This window comes from Pelodiscus sinensis, chromosome 7 (genome assembly GCF_049634645.1).
Source record: "Pelodiscus sinensis isolate JC-2024 chromosome 7, ASM4963464v1, whole genome shotgun sequence".
Taxonomy (NCBI): Eukaryota; Metazoa; Chordata; order Testudines; family Trionychidae; genus Pelodiscus; species Pelodiscus sinensis.
The window spans coordinates 33,452,540-33,468,411 of NC_134717.1; the positions used below are offsets into that span (position 1 = coordinate 33,452,540).

Genomic DNA, 15,872 nt, shown 5'->3' on the forward strand with positions numbered 1-15,872 from the left:
AGGGGAAAATATGTTGTTTTGCATAGGTTAAGAAATTCTAGAGGCCTTTTCTTTCAAAAAACTCTAGTGTCCGTAGGCTTTTGACAGAGGGTGGTCTCTGGTGTCATGATGTATATTTTGCCATCCTTGTGGGAATCTTCCTAAATTTGGATGAGTTTAACCCTTTGAAAAATTAATTTGCACCAGCTCAGAAGAGACTTCTTAGATTTTAGCAACTGAATTCTCTGAAGATCCTACCTACCCTGGGCACAGTCCAACCCAGGATTGAGCAAGACTATTCCTGCAACTGCAGCTCTGGGCTGTGTCAAGTCTGTATCTAGGCACCTGAACTGAGAGAGCAGGAAGATTGTTCCTGTTATGCCCAGGCACTATGGAAGAAGAAGATACCTGATTCAAATACAGAGGGGATAGGAGTCTGAACTAGGGGCAAAGGGACAACTGACCAGGAAATTGGCAGTTGGTCAGAAGGAAACTGAAAGTTCGGATTGGGAGGAAGGGATGTAACTAATTGGGCAAGGAGGCTGACACTGGAGGAGCTAGTAGGTGGAGGAAGACTGAGATCAGATCAGGAGCTGAGGTGGGAGAGATTGGGCCAAGGAGCTGAGCATACAGGAGACTGTGATTGGACAAGGAAGTAAAGGAGGGAGATCAGGAACCAGTGAAGATGCTGAACAAATGCGTGGGAATGTGTGAACTAGAGGCCGTGAGTGAGGTCGAGGGGAAAAAAGAAATCAGATGAAAAGCTGGGAGTAGGGATAGTAGCAGTAGGTGAGAAAGGAGACTCGGAACAAAGAAGGGGATGAGGGCAATGATGGAGTAAGGAACCTGGAACTGAGGGTGGGGAGGGTTGAGACTAGGAGTCCAGGGAGTGAGATGGGACTTCCTGGGCAAGGAGACCAGGACTGGGATGAAATGTTTGAATGTAGCAGAGCCTGGGACTACAGAAGTGAGGAGAATGGAACTGGGATGAGGAAGACAGCCATAGAGAAGAAACAGAACTGGGACAGGCTGGAGATATGGGGCCCAAGGGGACCACTCTTGTGAAGAATGAGCAGAAGAGTATATGCCTACTAAAGAGCATTCCCTTCCAAAGCTTGGAATAGAACAAGATCCTTGAATTTCACCATAGTGTCCCACCATAGAGAATGACTAACTACTGCAATCAGTTACTCTGTTAGGTCAAGTGACAGGGTTCTGCTGGTGGGCTTAAAGGTCCCAACCCTTCTGATCATCTATGTGGTTGTCAATATGATGCCACCTGTTGGAATTTCTGTTTTTAGTTTGTTTTTAAAAATTGACATAAATTATATTAAAAGAAAATTTAAAGTTGTACAAACTCAAAAGATAGGAAATTCCTGGAACTTTAACAAATATCAGCCAATGTTCACTATAGATCTAAATATCTTAGATCCAAATACTGAGCCCATTGAAGACGGTGCATGGACCAAAAGCAGTTTAAAAGGTGTGCTGCTGTCAATAAGAGTAGAGGCCCTGTAAAAAATGAATCATCATCCACCACATGCTAGATCATCTGGATCAGTGGGCTGGTAGAAGGGGAGGGGCACAGTCCGTGGGCATTCCTTGAATTCATATTTTGCTCTAGAGATCTGGATTTGAGTCTCAGAGGTATGCATAAAGAACTATGGTAATGACTACAATTCTTTTAACAAATGTCCATGCTATCGGAATGGCAGTGATCTTGCAATTCATAAAACAATCTGCTCTCCTTGTTATTTACAAAACAAAGAAAGGTAGTACATACCAGCATTTGGGCAAAAACCCCATTTTTCATCTTGTTCATATTGACTTGTTGTGGCACACCAGTAAAATTCCCTGCTTTCTCTGATGCATTCATAGTACCATTTCTTCTTATATTTAAACGGAAAAATACAAGGCAAACCAAGAGAATTGCCCAACAGGGTATATGTTTCTACAATAAATAAAATAAGATGAATCAAATCACATATTAAAGAAAAGGAAAATCTGTATCAATCAAATACTAATTACTTTTCTATTTTTTTATTTATACATATCACAGCAACGTTGTTATTAAAACTACAGCAGCATATATTACATCATCAAAAGTTTATTTTTAAAAGTTTCATTCAGCCCAAGACTTTCAGGCAATTTTTCAAAACTGTGGCCATAATTTACTACTATTACAATGTATATGCAAAAGTAAGTATGCATACAAAATCTGCATTTGCAATTAACTGCATAAAAAATGTCCATTAGCATAACACATGCAATTGTCTGAGTTGCACAAATGCAGGTTTGGTTTAGGGATGTTAAAGACATTTAATAAGGTAACTGTGTAACCACTAAAAAAACTCACCAGTTACATGGTTACACATGCTACAGGCTCTTCAGTATGAAGCTTAAATAAGCTTCATACAGCAGAGCCCGCAGCGAAGCCGCTTCCCTGGGAGTGGGACAGAGTTTAAGCAATAGCACTTACCAATGAGCATCAGCTTATCGGTTAACCAGTTAATTGGTTAAACTCTAACATCCCTAGTTTGGTTCACTCAAATTCTTTTAGATATATTTTTAAGAAGAAGGGCTTTAAACATCATATTGTTATTTGTTCATAAACAATGCCAAACAATTTAACATAAATATAGTAGAATTTTATGGATTTCTACTGCTTTTGAATGTTCTTGTTTAGTCTTCTCCTCTCTAGTTCTTTGCCATTAGAATTTTAGTAAGTGTATTTTACAAAAAGGAAAAAAAATGTTTTACAGTGTGAATGGTAACAGTCTGGCTTTGTGGAAGAGTAAGCAGTGCTATTGGATTTCATTGTAAATTTGGCTGATGCCTTACAAAACAATCTAAATATTTTCCTAATACATTTTCATTAACAAAATGTGGAAATCAATCAATCAATCTGAAAGCTGCAAAGAAACCTTACCACACTAAACTTCAGTATAGGGGAATTTTTAAAGCACCACAATTGTTTTTAGCATGAAACTAATGTTTGTGAAAGGTGCTGGACTGATAGTGAGGAGACCAAAGTTCTCTTGTCTACAGATTAGGCATCACCTCCACAGTATTTGCTGTCTGTTCCAATAAGGGTGGGAGAGTAGGTTATATTCACTAATGCAGGGTTGGGGAAACTTTTTTGGGGTCAGAGGCCGCTGAATCACAGTAAAATCAGTTGGGAGCCGCACATAAGTGAGAAACAAAACAAACAAACAAAAAGACCCTAAAAAAAACCCCATAAACAAAAAAACCCACTCCTCACTGACAAGGTCCCTGAAAAAGAGAAAGACACTCTTCATCTCTACACATTCCCTCACACACCAGAGTCTAGGGGGCCCCCAGGTTAGTAGATTTTGTGTGCTCCAGACTTGCACTGGAGTCACAGGGGGACTGGAGTGCCAATTTGGGCTCCCCAATGCTGGGGGTGGAGCCCTGAGCCTCAAGGGCCTGATCCAGGCAAGCTGAGGGCCACATCATGCCCCTGGACCTTAGGTTCCCACCCCTCCACTAATAAATCTCATTATAAGCCCAGCAAAGTTAATGGACAGTGTGATAAATATGGGAAACAGCTGTATTATTTGTATGAATATTATACATACCTCAGTCTATTTGATTACTATCATGCAATTAGTACTGGATTATTAATTATTATTATTATACATCAACAGGACCCCAAAGTAGCATCTCACCAGTACTTATGCAACACACTTTTGAAGATTTATTCCCATCACACTCTGACCAACAATCTGGCTAGTAACCCCAAGAAGCTAGGGGAATCCAAGTAGGGGAAAATGAAATGCAGGATTTAGGATGGAGGAAGATCTCAGCCAGTGTTGTCTTCAAGTCGTCATTGTCAAGTCCAAGTCAAGATTCAAGTCACTACAGTTCAAGTCTCAAGTCAAGTCTCAAGTCCTCAAATTCACTTTCGAATCAAGTCCCAAGTCGAGTCTCAAGTCTTAATTTAAAAAATGTCAAGTCACTTTTGTACAAGCCATCAATATCAGCATTTTCGGACAATTTTTTCACCAAGTCGGTTTAACAAAATTAATAGTCTCAAGTTGAGTCTCAAGTCACAAACAGTGAACCCGAGTCGAGTCTCAAGTCGAATCACCTAGGCGATTTAAGTTGGACTCGAGTTCAAGTCGTTGGACTCGAGTCAACAACTCTGGTCTCAGCCCTCAGGTTCAAAAAGAGGTAGTGACTGATGAGATGACACTTCTCCTTTCCCAGATGTTGGAGAACAGAGATGAACGAGGCCCAGTGTTCTCAAAAGCTGAGTGCTTGTGCAGCTGCTCAGGAGCAATTCAAACGCCACCCAGCAGCATCCAGAGCTCCACAGCTAGGTTTTGTGTTTCTATTGGTGGTGCACATTTGCACATGCCTTGGTGCACATAGATGGGAAAGATTAGAGGGACTACTGACCAGGCCTACATAAATTTTGGGAGGAATGCTAATCTTCAGTAAGATGATGTTTGGTTTTTGTTGTTTTAACCTAGGGAAGGGGGCCGGATGTGGCACCCAGCTTGCTTGGATCCAGCCCCTAAGGCTCAGCACTGGGGAGCCCACACTGGCACTCCAGTCCCCCTGCCACTGCACCATGGGGCTGGAACACACATAATCTACTAGCCTGGCCCCCCCAAGGCTCTGGTGTGTGAGGGAAATGTGGAGAGCATCTTTCACCTTCTTTGTCTGGGCATGTCTACTCAGCAGGGCTAAACTTGAAATAAGCTACATAACTTGAGCTGCGTCAATTGCGTAGCTTAAGTCTAAATAGTGTATTTTGAATTTGGACATGTCTACACAGCACTTATTTTGAAATAGAGCACTCTTCCCCCAACTTCCCTTACTCCTCATACAATGAGGTTTACAGAAGTTGGAGTAAGAAGCCTGTTATTTTGAATGTATTTCAAAATAACAGGCTTGCTGTGTAGACGCTCACTACATTATTTCGGAATAACTGATGTTTTTCTGAAATAATGCTGCTGTATAGACATGCCCTCAGGGACCATGTCAGTGAGGGGTGGGGTTTTTTTTCCTTTTGCTTCTCACTTGTGTGCGGCTCCTGACTGATTTTTCTGTAGGTCAGCAGCCCCCAACCCCAAAAAAATAAGGTTCCCCACCCATTTTAACCCCTTTCTTTCTGATTGCTATGCTTCTACAGGTGAATAAATACTATTTCGTTTTGATGAAGCTGTTCAAACTCACTGCATTTTTATGCCGCCTAGAGCTCCCAACAGGATGTCTGTATCAGGGGCCAAAGGCTAGTTGAACCTGGTTGTTAAACTGGAGTTTTGGAATCTGGAGAAACAGCCAAACAATGAGTTGAACTATAGGTGACACAGAGAGACTGAGTGAGGAGACACCCTGCCTCCTCCTGCCCCTGCTCTGCCCACTATCTTTTTCTTCCAGCCCCTCCCATTGACTTCTATAGCCTCTAAACACCATGAAACAGCTGTTTCACAGCAGTTAGGAGGTACTGGGAAGGCAGAGGAGAAGTTGGTCAATGGGGCCCCTGGCAGGTGAGAGGTGCTGTGGGTGTGGGAAGCAAAGGAGAGAGTTTAGTTGCTGGTGGGTGCTGATCACCCCCTAATTTTTCTCGATGGATGCTCCATTTCTGGAGACAGTACCTCTGTTGCATCTCCTGGCTCAGGTGCTACGAAGGGGAAATATGGAGTCCATATCAGGTGGAAGATAGAGAAATCCCTTCTAAACATTTGTACACACCTATTTTGTGTCTGAGGTTGACTTTTTCCTCTTGAAACAAATGCATGCACTGAATTGGGGGTAGGGAGAGAATGATAGGATCTGTGAAGAATTTGAAAATCAGCGCCTAACTCAAAGTACTTTATGTTTTTAAAAAAATTAAATATTGAGATTATTTGTATGTGAGGATTTTTAAAATCATGGGGCTGCTAATACTGGGATCTTGATCCAATTTGTGATACTTTGAAATACTGTAAAAATAAGAACTAATTTAAAGACTCAGCATGACACAGATTGATAATTTGCTTCAGAGAAACTGCAAAATTCTAATGGGAATGTGGATGGAGACTATACTTTATTTTTACCTTGAAATGGACGTTCACAAAGATCTTCATCATGGGACATGTACTGCTTCCACTCATGATTAGTGATTCTTTTTGCTATTATGTGTTTGCCATTTTCAGCTGCGAGTTTGTATTCTGATGCACCAACCAATAGCTTTCCATTACAGTTCCACCATAATGAATGCTGAGTAGAATCACATTCTAATAGGCTTAAAGGTTGCTCTTCATTACTAATGTTCAGTCCTAGACAAGTGCTTCTACCTATGTTGAAAAGATGACGTTTTGATACCCATTTCCACAGCATATATTTGGAAAGTTGATTGCAGTCTTCAAGAACAAGTCCAAATGTGTCTGCTTTAATGCACAGGTTGAGATGTTCACTTTGGATAATAAATATCCCTTTGTCTGGGGAAAAAAGAAGTTTCAATTCATGATACTTTTTAACAGATTTCTATATATTATGCAGGACCAGGGTCTTAGTTTTGACTATCTGAATTAAAATGTGTTTAACTTTTAAAAAGAACTTTAAAATTACTCTCAAGTTACATATAAAATCATATTAAAAACTGGTACTCCAAAGAAAAAAAAAATGATGGTTCCAAGATGGTGGTGGAATGAAGCTTTAAGCTTCAGCCATCCTTCATAGCCCAATGCAACTGCCCTCCACCTTTTATTTAGTACTAGTACTTCCAAACACACTCTCATTTTTGTTTTTAAGTATCCAGCATTGTGACATCCATTTTATGTTATATATAATGTTAATTACATAGGCTAAGACTTTCTAGAGCAATCAGTGATGTTATCCTCATCTGAGACATGTTAAGCAATTTCTAAAAAAATTCATGTAGCTCAAGCCGTCCACCCAAATAATGAGGCACCCAACATAATTAGTTATAAAATCTTGTCCATAGAATATTCATTGAATCATAAAAATATGGAACTAGAAGGTACCCAGAGAGGTCATCTAGTCCATTTCACCTGCACTGATTAGGAGCAAGTATATTTAAATCATCCCTGTTAGGCGTTTGTACAGCCTGTTCTTAAAACTTTTAATGATGGGGATTCTACAACATCCTTTGGAAACCTATTCTAACTATAATGGTAATGGTAGTTAAGTTCCTGAAAGAGTTTCCTAAAATCTAACATATATCTCCCTTGCTTAGATTAAGCTAATAATTTCTTGTCTTCCCTTTAGCGGACATGGAGAACAAAGAATACTTAAAAGTTCTGCAAGTTTGCAAGCTTCAATGAGAATAACTGAATCATAGAATTGAATGGAACTTTGAGAACTTCAGGGTGTAACCGAGTTAGTCTGTACAGGATAAACTTAAAAAACAACAAAACCTTGAGAGGTCATCTAGTCCAGTCCTCTTCTCTCATGGCAGGACTAAGTATTTTCTAGACCCTCCCTGATAGTTGTTTGTCTAATCTGGTCTTAAAAATCTCCAATAATGGCGATTTTGCAACCTACCTTGGGCAATTTATTTCAGTGCTTAACCACCCTGATAGTTAAGAAGTTTTCCTAATATCCAACCTAAACTGCTCTAGTTCCAGTTTAAGCCCATTGCTTCCTGTTCTATCCTCAGGGGTTAAGAATACTACTTTTTCTCCTTCCTCCTTGTAACAATTTCCAAATAAAGTTTATGTCCTCTCTACAGGGGCAGCAGAGGCTTCCCAAAGGTGGCAGTGGGCCCCAGGGCTTCTGCCTCCTCCATAACCCTACCCCTGCTTCTCCTCATCCCCCAATGTCCTGCTCTTGGTGAAGCTGAAGAAGGGCCAAGAAACCCAGACTTCTCCATATGTCTGGGATGGAGAGGCCCCTAAACAACACTTCTAGCCCAGATCCCTGCCCCCAGCTCCCTGATCTGGCCAGGGAGAAGAGGTAGGTTGGGGAGGCCATGGTAAAAAGCTTTCCCACCATTCAGGTGCCCCTACAACCTCTCCCAGACTTCTCTTTTCCAGACTTACCAAACACTATATTTTTCAATCTTCCCTCATAGATCATGTTTTCTAGACCTTTCATCATTTTTGTTGCTCTTCGCTGGACTTTCTCCAATTTGTTCACATCTTTTCCTGAATGTGCTGAGTCCAGTTCTGGGCACTACGGCTGTGTCTAGACTGGCCAGTTTTTCCAGAAAATCAGCCACTTTTCAGGAAAAACTTGCCAGCTGTCTACAATGGCCGCTTGAATTTCTGCAAAAGCACTGATGAGATCTCATGTAAGATTGTCAGTGTTCTTGCGGAAATATTATGCTGCTCCCGTTCGGGCAAAAGTCCTTTTGCGCAAAACTTTTGCAAAAAAGGGCCAGTGTAGACAGCCCAGATTTGTTTTCTGCAAAAAAGCCCCGATCGCGAAAATGGCGAGCGGGGCTTTTTTGCACAAAAGCACGTCTAGATTGGCACGGACGCTTTTCCGCAAAAAGTGCTTTTGCGGAAAAGCGTCCGTGCCAATCTAGATACTCTGTTCCGAAAATGCTTTTAATGGAAAACTTTTCCGTTAAAAGCATTTCTGGAAAATCATGCCAATCTAGACGTAGCCTACATGAGTAGTTGAAGAATTGCTTCTTGGGTCTTGCTTACAAAACTCCTGCTAATTTATTCCATAATGTGTTTCCTTCTTTTCCACCAGTGTTATGCTGTTGGCTCATATTTACTTTGTGAGCCACTATAACCCTCTGAATCTTTACTGTAGTACTCCAGCGTGCAACTGATTGTTCCCTCCTAAGTGCAATTTTCCTTAATGAATTCCATCCTATGATGTAAGACCATTTTTCCAATTTTTCAAGATCACTTTACATTTTAATCCTATCCTCCAAAGCACCCTTTCCAATTTGGTGTTGTCCACAAAACTGTACTTTCTATATCATTATCTGAATCATTGATGAGATACTGAACAGAACCAGACACAGAACTGATCCCTGCAGGACTCCTCTTCGGCTATGCCCTTTAAAAATAAATGTCAAGCATTTAAGAATAGTTATTTTTCCCCCCACTCAATACAGGGAGATGGGCAAGCCTAATACAGGAAACACAAAATGTAGATAAAACAATATGCTTAGGCCATCATCCTATGCAAGAAATAAAAAAAACCCTGCCAGATTTGCAAGGGGTAAAAGGCGAACATCTGGTAAGCACTTTCAGTTCCTGTTTACTATGTTTGATACTGCTAAAGGGCATCTTCACTTCCCACAAAAGGCAGTGGGAAATTCCTCATGCTCATAATGGAGCGTTTTACTCCCACTACCAATAGCACTTGGAGAGTAGCAGGGAGTTGCTAAGAATAGGGAAAACCTTCAGTGTCCTCTGACAATACATTTAGGAGCAGAGTAGCATGAGAGGCCTACTGTCGTCCTCCTGGGAGAAAAGGAAAAAGGCAGCCATTGAGGTGGGAGTGGGGTAGCTGCATTCTCCCCCAACAAAGAGTCTGTCTTAATTGCAGAATAACCAGGATCTGCTTTGCGCAAAAGGACTTTTGCCGGAATGGGAGCAGCATAGTATTTCCGCAAGAAGCACTGATTTCAGACAGTAGGAAGTCAGTGTTCTTGCGGAAATTCAAGCGGCCAGTGTAGACAGCTGGCAAGTTTTTCCGCAAAAGCCGCTGCTTTTGCGGAAAAACTTGCAAGTCTAGACACAGCCCCATAGTAAAGATGATCATTCCCCTCTCCAAAAGCAGAGGAAAGAGGAGCAGATCTGACATTCTTATGCTTATTAAACATCCTTAGGCTTCTCCCCAAACTCACAATCACTGGGATGGGGGGCAGGGGACGAATCTTCACTCTCCTCCCTAAAGTTCAGCAAGAAGCCCTGAGGACAGAGAACTTCCCTCAGGGGACTGACAGGGAGAACTGCTGTCACTCACTCCAAAAGGCAAAGTATAGAGGACATGGGGGAGCTGGCACAGTGACCAAAGGGGTGGTGACACTTTTCTACAGAACATAAGGAAGAAGCAGAGAGCACTCACTAGAAGAGGCAAGGGGTGTAGTTTTGAAAACGGAGAGCATTTCCTAGAGTAACCTGGTGAATAATTTCATTTCCCAAAGGAAAGCCAGAATCCCCTGCTGCTGCCAAAGAGCGGCCACATGTAAACATGCTGTCAGCGTGACCACACCCCTACAACAGGCTGCGTACAGCTTGCATCTGCTTCATTTATCTGGCAACTGCAGGGCAGAACAGAAGAGCAAAGGAAAAAAGCAAAACCAGTAAGCCCGGAGCTGTTCAAAGCAGCTGCCCTTTGCACTAGTTACTCAAAATAGCTGATTACTCCACTTACTCAAAAAGTAGGGCACTTGGTCCCGACTCAAAGCTGCATCATCTTCAGCCACGCTGTAGCAAACTAGCAGCATGGCACAAGCCAGGAGTTGGATCTGCACACTCAGCATTTCTGCAGAGTAACCGCGCCTGGCAAACACTTTCCTACGGAGTCGAAGGAGAGCACCACACTTTTCAGGGTGAGAGTTATTCTGGAAATGCAGCTGTTCCCCGGGCCAGAGCCACTCTTGACTCCTCCTCCTCCCTGATTGATGTTGGGGGAGGGACAGGCAAACCCCCACCTCCACTAACAGCAACTGCTTTCTGAGCAAGAAGGAGGGAAATGCAGCAACCCCACCCTGTTAATCCTGTTTCTGCCTAGAGGAGGGACATGCAGCGCACCCACTCCCTCCAACCCTTGCTCAGGGAGGAACATGCAACTTCCCCTCTGCTCACTCCCTCTGCCCAGCGGCCCCAGGAAATGGAACATACGCTCTGTGCCTTTCAGCTGAAGCCTGAGGAAATGTCAGGGACCTTTCTGTAGCCTGAGGGAGCGGAAGTGAGGAGCACCCTCCTTGCCTGGCCCCCCAAAATCCCAACTGAGGTACAGGTAGCTCCCCCTTCTCTCAGGAAGGAGAAGTACCAGGCCCCTTTCCCCATATCACTAAGCAGCTTTATCTTCAGACTCTCACACCCCAGCTGCGAGGCAAAGTTATTGAGACTTGAGTGATATTCAGGGGCCTCTGTCTGAGGAGCTGTGCGGGAAAGAGGGACATGCTGAACAGAAGGGGAGGAGGATAAAGCTTAACTTGATTGTTAGAAGGTAGAAAATTAACAGTTGGTATAAATACACTTCTAATTTTAATGGTATCAATACTTTTCTAACAGGTCGGGATGAGGTTTGTAATATTAGAAAGCAAATTCAGAGCACATACTACAGGTTGAATCTCTCTAGTCCGGCACCCTGGGGACCTGACCTGTTCTGATCCAGAGAAGTTTCTGGACCAAGAGAGGTCAGTATTGTCTAGAAACATTACTAACACTTCCACTGCTTACTAGGGATGTTAAATTTCGATTAATTGGCTAATCAAATAGTTGATGCAACCTGCATCAACTATTTGATGAGTCGATAAGGGCGCCTCTGCCTTTGAAGCGTAGCAACAGCTCCAGGGTGAAAGCACTGCAGGGAGCCCAGGGTCAGCGGAGGACTCAAGCAGTCCCCCGCTGGCTCTGTGCTCCCTGTGGCATTTCAAAGCAGCAGCGCCACATGAAGCCCAGCTGCAGGGAGCACAGTTATCTAGCATAGTGCAAAGTTTAACATAAGCATCCTGACTGGCCAGTGGCCCAAGTGACACAACAAAGACATGCCAAAATAGAAGACATGGATTTGCAATCTGAAAAGCACAAATTCTGTTCCCTGTGCCCAACGGCGAGTTTTCTGAGCTACAGGAAGACACTTGTTGGAAATGGTGATGTAGCAGTTCCTATTTGCATGTTAGAAAGTGCTATTTCACTTCTGGACTTCCCCACTAGCACATATGCATATCCGAGTCCAGAATACTCAATATTTTTTTAAACCAGGTCTGCATCCCCTTTCAGCTCAGTCCATTTTAAGCTTTATTTTATTGTATTTGGGCAGAGGACATTTCACTCTTGCCTTGCAGTAAACCTCAGTCCTTTAAGGAAAGTATATTTGGCAACAGTTCAGAATGAGCTGCCTAGAAAATTTGGGGACTCCTCCTTCTATAGAGAAGAATAGATGTCAGAGGAGAAGGCTGAATGTTTGGGCTGCAAATAGATTGGGATTTCTCTGCACCTCAATGAACTCCACCATTTCTCCCGCACCCCCTGGACAACATGCAGTGTTGCCATATTATAAGGTTGCCAGGTATCTGGTCGAGAAAGGAATCTAATGGTGTCTGATCAGATGTACTGACTGGACACTAAAAGTAGAGTTACTGCAGATAGCACAGGGGGAGTGGCAGCTAGGGTGACTAGGGTGTTCGGTTTTAACCAGGCCATTAAAGTCCAATAGGCAGTGCTGCGGAGCTAAGGCAGGCTAGTCCCTACATTTCCTGGAAACGTGCTGCACCCTGGAAGCAGCTCCTAAGAAAAGGGGGGCCCCGAGGCTCAGGGTTTGGCACGCAGAGCTGGAGTAGGGGGGTGGAGTGCAGGGCGAGGGCTCTGGGGTGGGGCTGGTGATGAAGAGTTTGGGATGCTGGATGCCCCAGGGAGAGAACTCCCCAGCCCTCTGTTATTGCAGCAGCTCATGGCATCAGTTGGGCAGAGATGCCTTTCCACAGCCGCAGCAGCTCCAGCAGGCACAGCCAGAGGAAGGACACCTGCTCTGCATCTGGGGCAGGTCTGGGCTAGGCTGAGTGGGGGCTGTGGCACCTCTGAGGCAGTTCCATGCAGAGCTGGCAGGGAGAGATGCCTCTCCCTTGGCCACAGCAGCTGTGCTTAATAGACAGCTGCACAGCTGTGAACCTTAGCTGGAATTTAGCCCTGAATCCTTCATTTCTGGCCCCACCCCACACCCTGTGCCCCCCCCCCCCCGCCATTTGAGCCCTCAACCCCTCCTTCAGCTAAACCACTAAACCAGTCCAGTTAGTCAGTCAAGGTGGGGTATAGCGAACCGCGGAGGGAGGGCCAATGGGGCCTCAGAGAGTGGTAGAGCACTTCATTTGTGCAACTGGAATGTTGGCAACCCTAGTGGCATCCTGTCACCTGGCCTTAAAGTGGCGGCTCCCATGGCAACAGGTATGCACCAGGTCAGGCTGCCCCTGTGAGGAGCACCGTTTGCAGGGCTGCGGTGGAGGACAGTGCCTAGACCGCAGGGCCCATGGCCAGGGAGTAAGGAGCTCCCAGCAGGCCTGGAATGTTCTCTGGGATGGATGGACACAAGCTGCTCCACCAGACAGCATTTCCTGACAATGCTCTCAGGCAGCAGGTAGTCTTGGGGGCTGCTGGACAGGCAGTGCAGAGGGAGGCAGAGGCTGCCATCCTGAAGGGTTGTATCCTAGCTTTCAAGCAGGGCAGCCTGGCTGCTCCCATGTGGCCACAGTGCTCTTATGACCTGCATTCCCTGGCTGTCTGATGGAGCTGGGAATTCATGTCTCTTGAAGCTGCTCATGTGTCATGTTGGAGTTAAAGTGGTAGAGCAGCAAGCATCAAGGTAAGGGGGGGGGGAGGGCAGGGCCAGCTCTCAAACACTTCATTTTCCAGCCAGCCCTATAAGTTCAAACACCTCCTCTAATTTCAAACTCCTGGGTCAGAACACAGATGGGTGGGATTAATATGAAGGTACAGTTTTAATCTAGGTAGACTCTTCCCTCCCTGGAATTGCTTCTCATGGGAAAAGATGACAAAAGACCATGTTTGTGTTCAGAGCATAGCTGAAATCCCTGCTTGATTTCCTTCTATTGGTGTGGTGACTTGTCATCTTCTTTCTTTTTCTTCTTCAGCCTTTTATCATCTCTCTCTCTGCAAATTAAAAAAAGGATACAAAGGAGGAAACAGAGTCATTGAGTTAGGAACCTGAGTAAAGGTCTTTTGTGGAGAATGAGAAAGCAGGAGGTCAGAGCAGGCAAAGCAGGTCAGAGCAGGGAGGTCTGTGTCATCCTCCCTGCACAGAAAGGCAAACAGATGGCTGGCAGATGAGGTAGTCAGAAGAAAGGGGCTGACTTACAGAAGTAGCTGAGGAGAATACCATGTTCTCTGGATGGCTTGGCTGATGAAAGCTGCAGGGCTCTAAGAACTGTGATGCTTCCTTTACAAAGGCTGACATTTTCAGATAGGCTCAGGCGCTGCAAGATCTCAGTATATGGGGTAATGAGCAATTTCTTGGAATCCAGCCGTTACTGAGATGTCTAAATGGGAGCCAAGCTCTTTTGGAAAAACGTAGACCCAATTCTGAGTACTAAGCATTTGAAAAATCTGTCCCCAAGTTCTTTTGAAAATTTGGAACATAATGAGCAGAACATCCAATTAACATTTGATGACCTTATTGCCTGACATCTTCCCAGCAATGTTTTACTCCCTCTGTGGGAATTTCTGCCTTGCTCGCCCACCTGTATATTTACAAATAAAAACAGGGGTGTGCACCAGCAATCTATGAACTTTGGGACGTTCTTAGAATTTATGGAGATGTATGCAGTACTAATAAACTAGTGTCCCTGTGCCCAATGGCAGCCCACAGGAGGGGAGAGGAATGACGATTTTTTAGAAATGTGATTTTATAATCTTCAGCAGCCCACTCATGAAAGATTTTTAAAGCAGATTTTAAACTAAGCTCCTGTAGAGTAACAGTAAATTCAGAAACTGACAGCATATACCTGTGGCTGGCAAATGCCTGTTAAATGGCTTTATTACCACTGAAATAGCTCTTTCATAGGTTCCATGTTCTGCAAATAGGTCTGGCAGGCTTTTCCACTTTTAAGTTACCGTATTTTCCGGAGTATAAAGCGACTGGGTGTATAAGACGACCCCCTAATTTTTTAGTTAAAAGATAGGGTTTCGTCTTATACCCCTCAGAAGCGTGGCACCCCGCCACCGCTTCGGCTTTGCTCCTGGTGCCTCTGGTCTGCTGGGGACCGTCTCCAGCAGACCAGGGACACCGGGAGCAAAGCCTCTGAGGACGCCCCGGCAGCGGGACAGCCCCAACGCGGCTTTGCAAAGCCTCAGGGGAAGCCGGCGGCGGGGCATCCCAGGCACGCCTGAGCTGCCCTGCCGCCGGCTTCCCCCGAGGCTTTGCAAAGCCGCATACCCGGCGTATAAGACGACCCCCGATTTTGGGGGGATGTTTTTTAACATCAAAAGTCGTCTTATACGCCGGAAAATACGGTACTAGATCTTCTTGAGAGGATGCAGGCAAGGACAGAGATAGGACGACACGGGTGATGGATCCAGTGGTGCCCCAAAAATTTGAGGTCTCTATACAGCTGCATATTATACGTATGGGTAACGATGGTCTTGCATAAAATTTTGGGTGGGGAGAGTATCAGTTGAGTGTTTAAAGGCCAGCTCCTTTTTCTGTTTATTTTAATGTAAACAGAGTATGTATCAGCAGTATGTGAAAGTGTTGAGCCCAAGCAAGAGGATGGCCAGTATGTGTGAGTGGATGGTCTCTAGCGAAGGCAGGGTGCTATTTTGTGATGGGAGGGATGCTTGTACATGTATAGGGCATAGGAAAGTGAAAGGTTAGTGTCTGTGAATTGGCCCTTTTGAGAGGTGAGTTAGTGACTGTGTATAGAGGCCAAAATAGGGGGAATTGGGTGTGTGAGAGAAGCACTGCTGGGGTGTACATAGATTAGTATGTGGAGAGATAATGGGGACAACTTGTGTGGGTTTTTATGGGGCAGAACAGCCTCACACCAGCAATGAGAGAGTTAAGGAGGCTTATGGGCTCTCCATTGGCAATGATGGACCCAGGTGGTCCTGTCCAGCTGCACTTATAGACTTTGGCAGATGTGGAGAGAACAGTTAAAAGTGGGAGAACTAGCCCAGTTTGGGCCTTACCAGAAATGACTCCAGGGCCCCCAAAATCATAAAATCTTTTGCAAAGTACAGAATTTTTAAAAATGTTACTTAAATGTTTGA

General features: G+C 44.4%; 1 protein-coding gene and 1 long non-coding RNA gene across 4 annotated transcripts in view; one reads left to right on the forward strand and one right to left on the reverse strand.

The window, feature by feature from the left end:
- LOC102461834 (secretory phospholipase A2 receptor) overlaps positions 1–10,431 on the reverse strand; it is a 191,163-nt gene extending 180,732 nt beyond the window's left edge. For both annotated transcript variants that reach the window (XM_075933483.1, XM_006111649.4), the window contains exons 1-3: positions 10,297–10,431; positions 6,048–6,431; positions 1,763–1,930 (exon numbers count right to left, since the gene is read on the reverse strand). In XM_075933483.1, the coding sequence (XP_075789598.1) occupies positions 1,763–1,930; positions 6,048–6,431; positions 10,297–10,405 (661 nt within the window). In that variant the 5' untranslated portion in view covers positions 10,406–10,431. The remainder of the gene's footprint in view (positions 1–1,762; positions 1,931–6,047; positions 6,432–10,296) is intronic.
- The window catches only part of LOC106732175 (uncharacterized), a 37,460-nt gene continuing 31,925 nt past the window's right edge, over positions 10,338–15,872 (forward strand). For both annotated transcript variants that reach the window (XR_012905184.1, XR_001368439.3), the window contains exon 1: positions 10,338–10,474. This is a non-coding gene — a long non-coding RNA (uncharacterized LOC106732175). The remainder of the gene's footprint in view (positions 10,475–15,872) is intronic.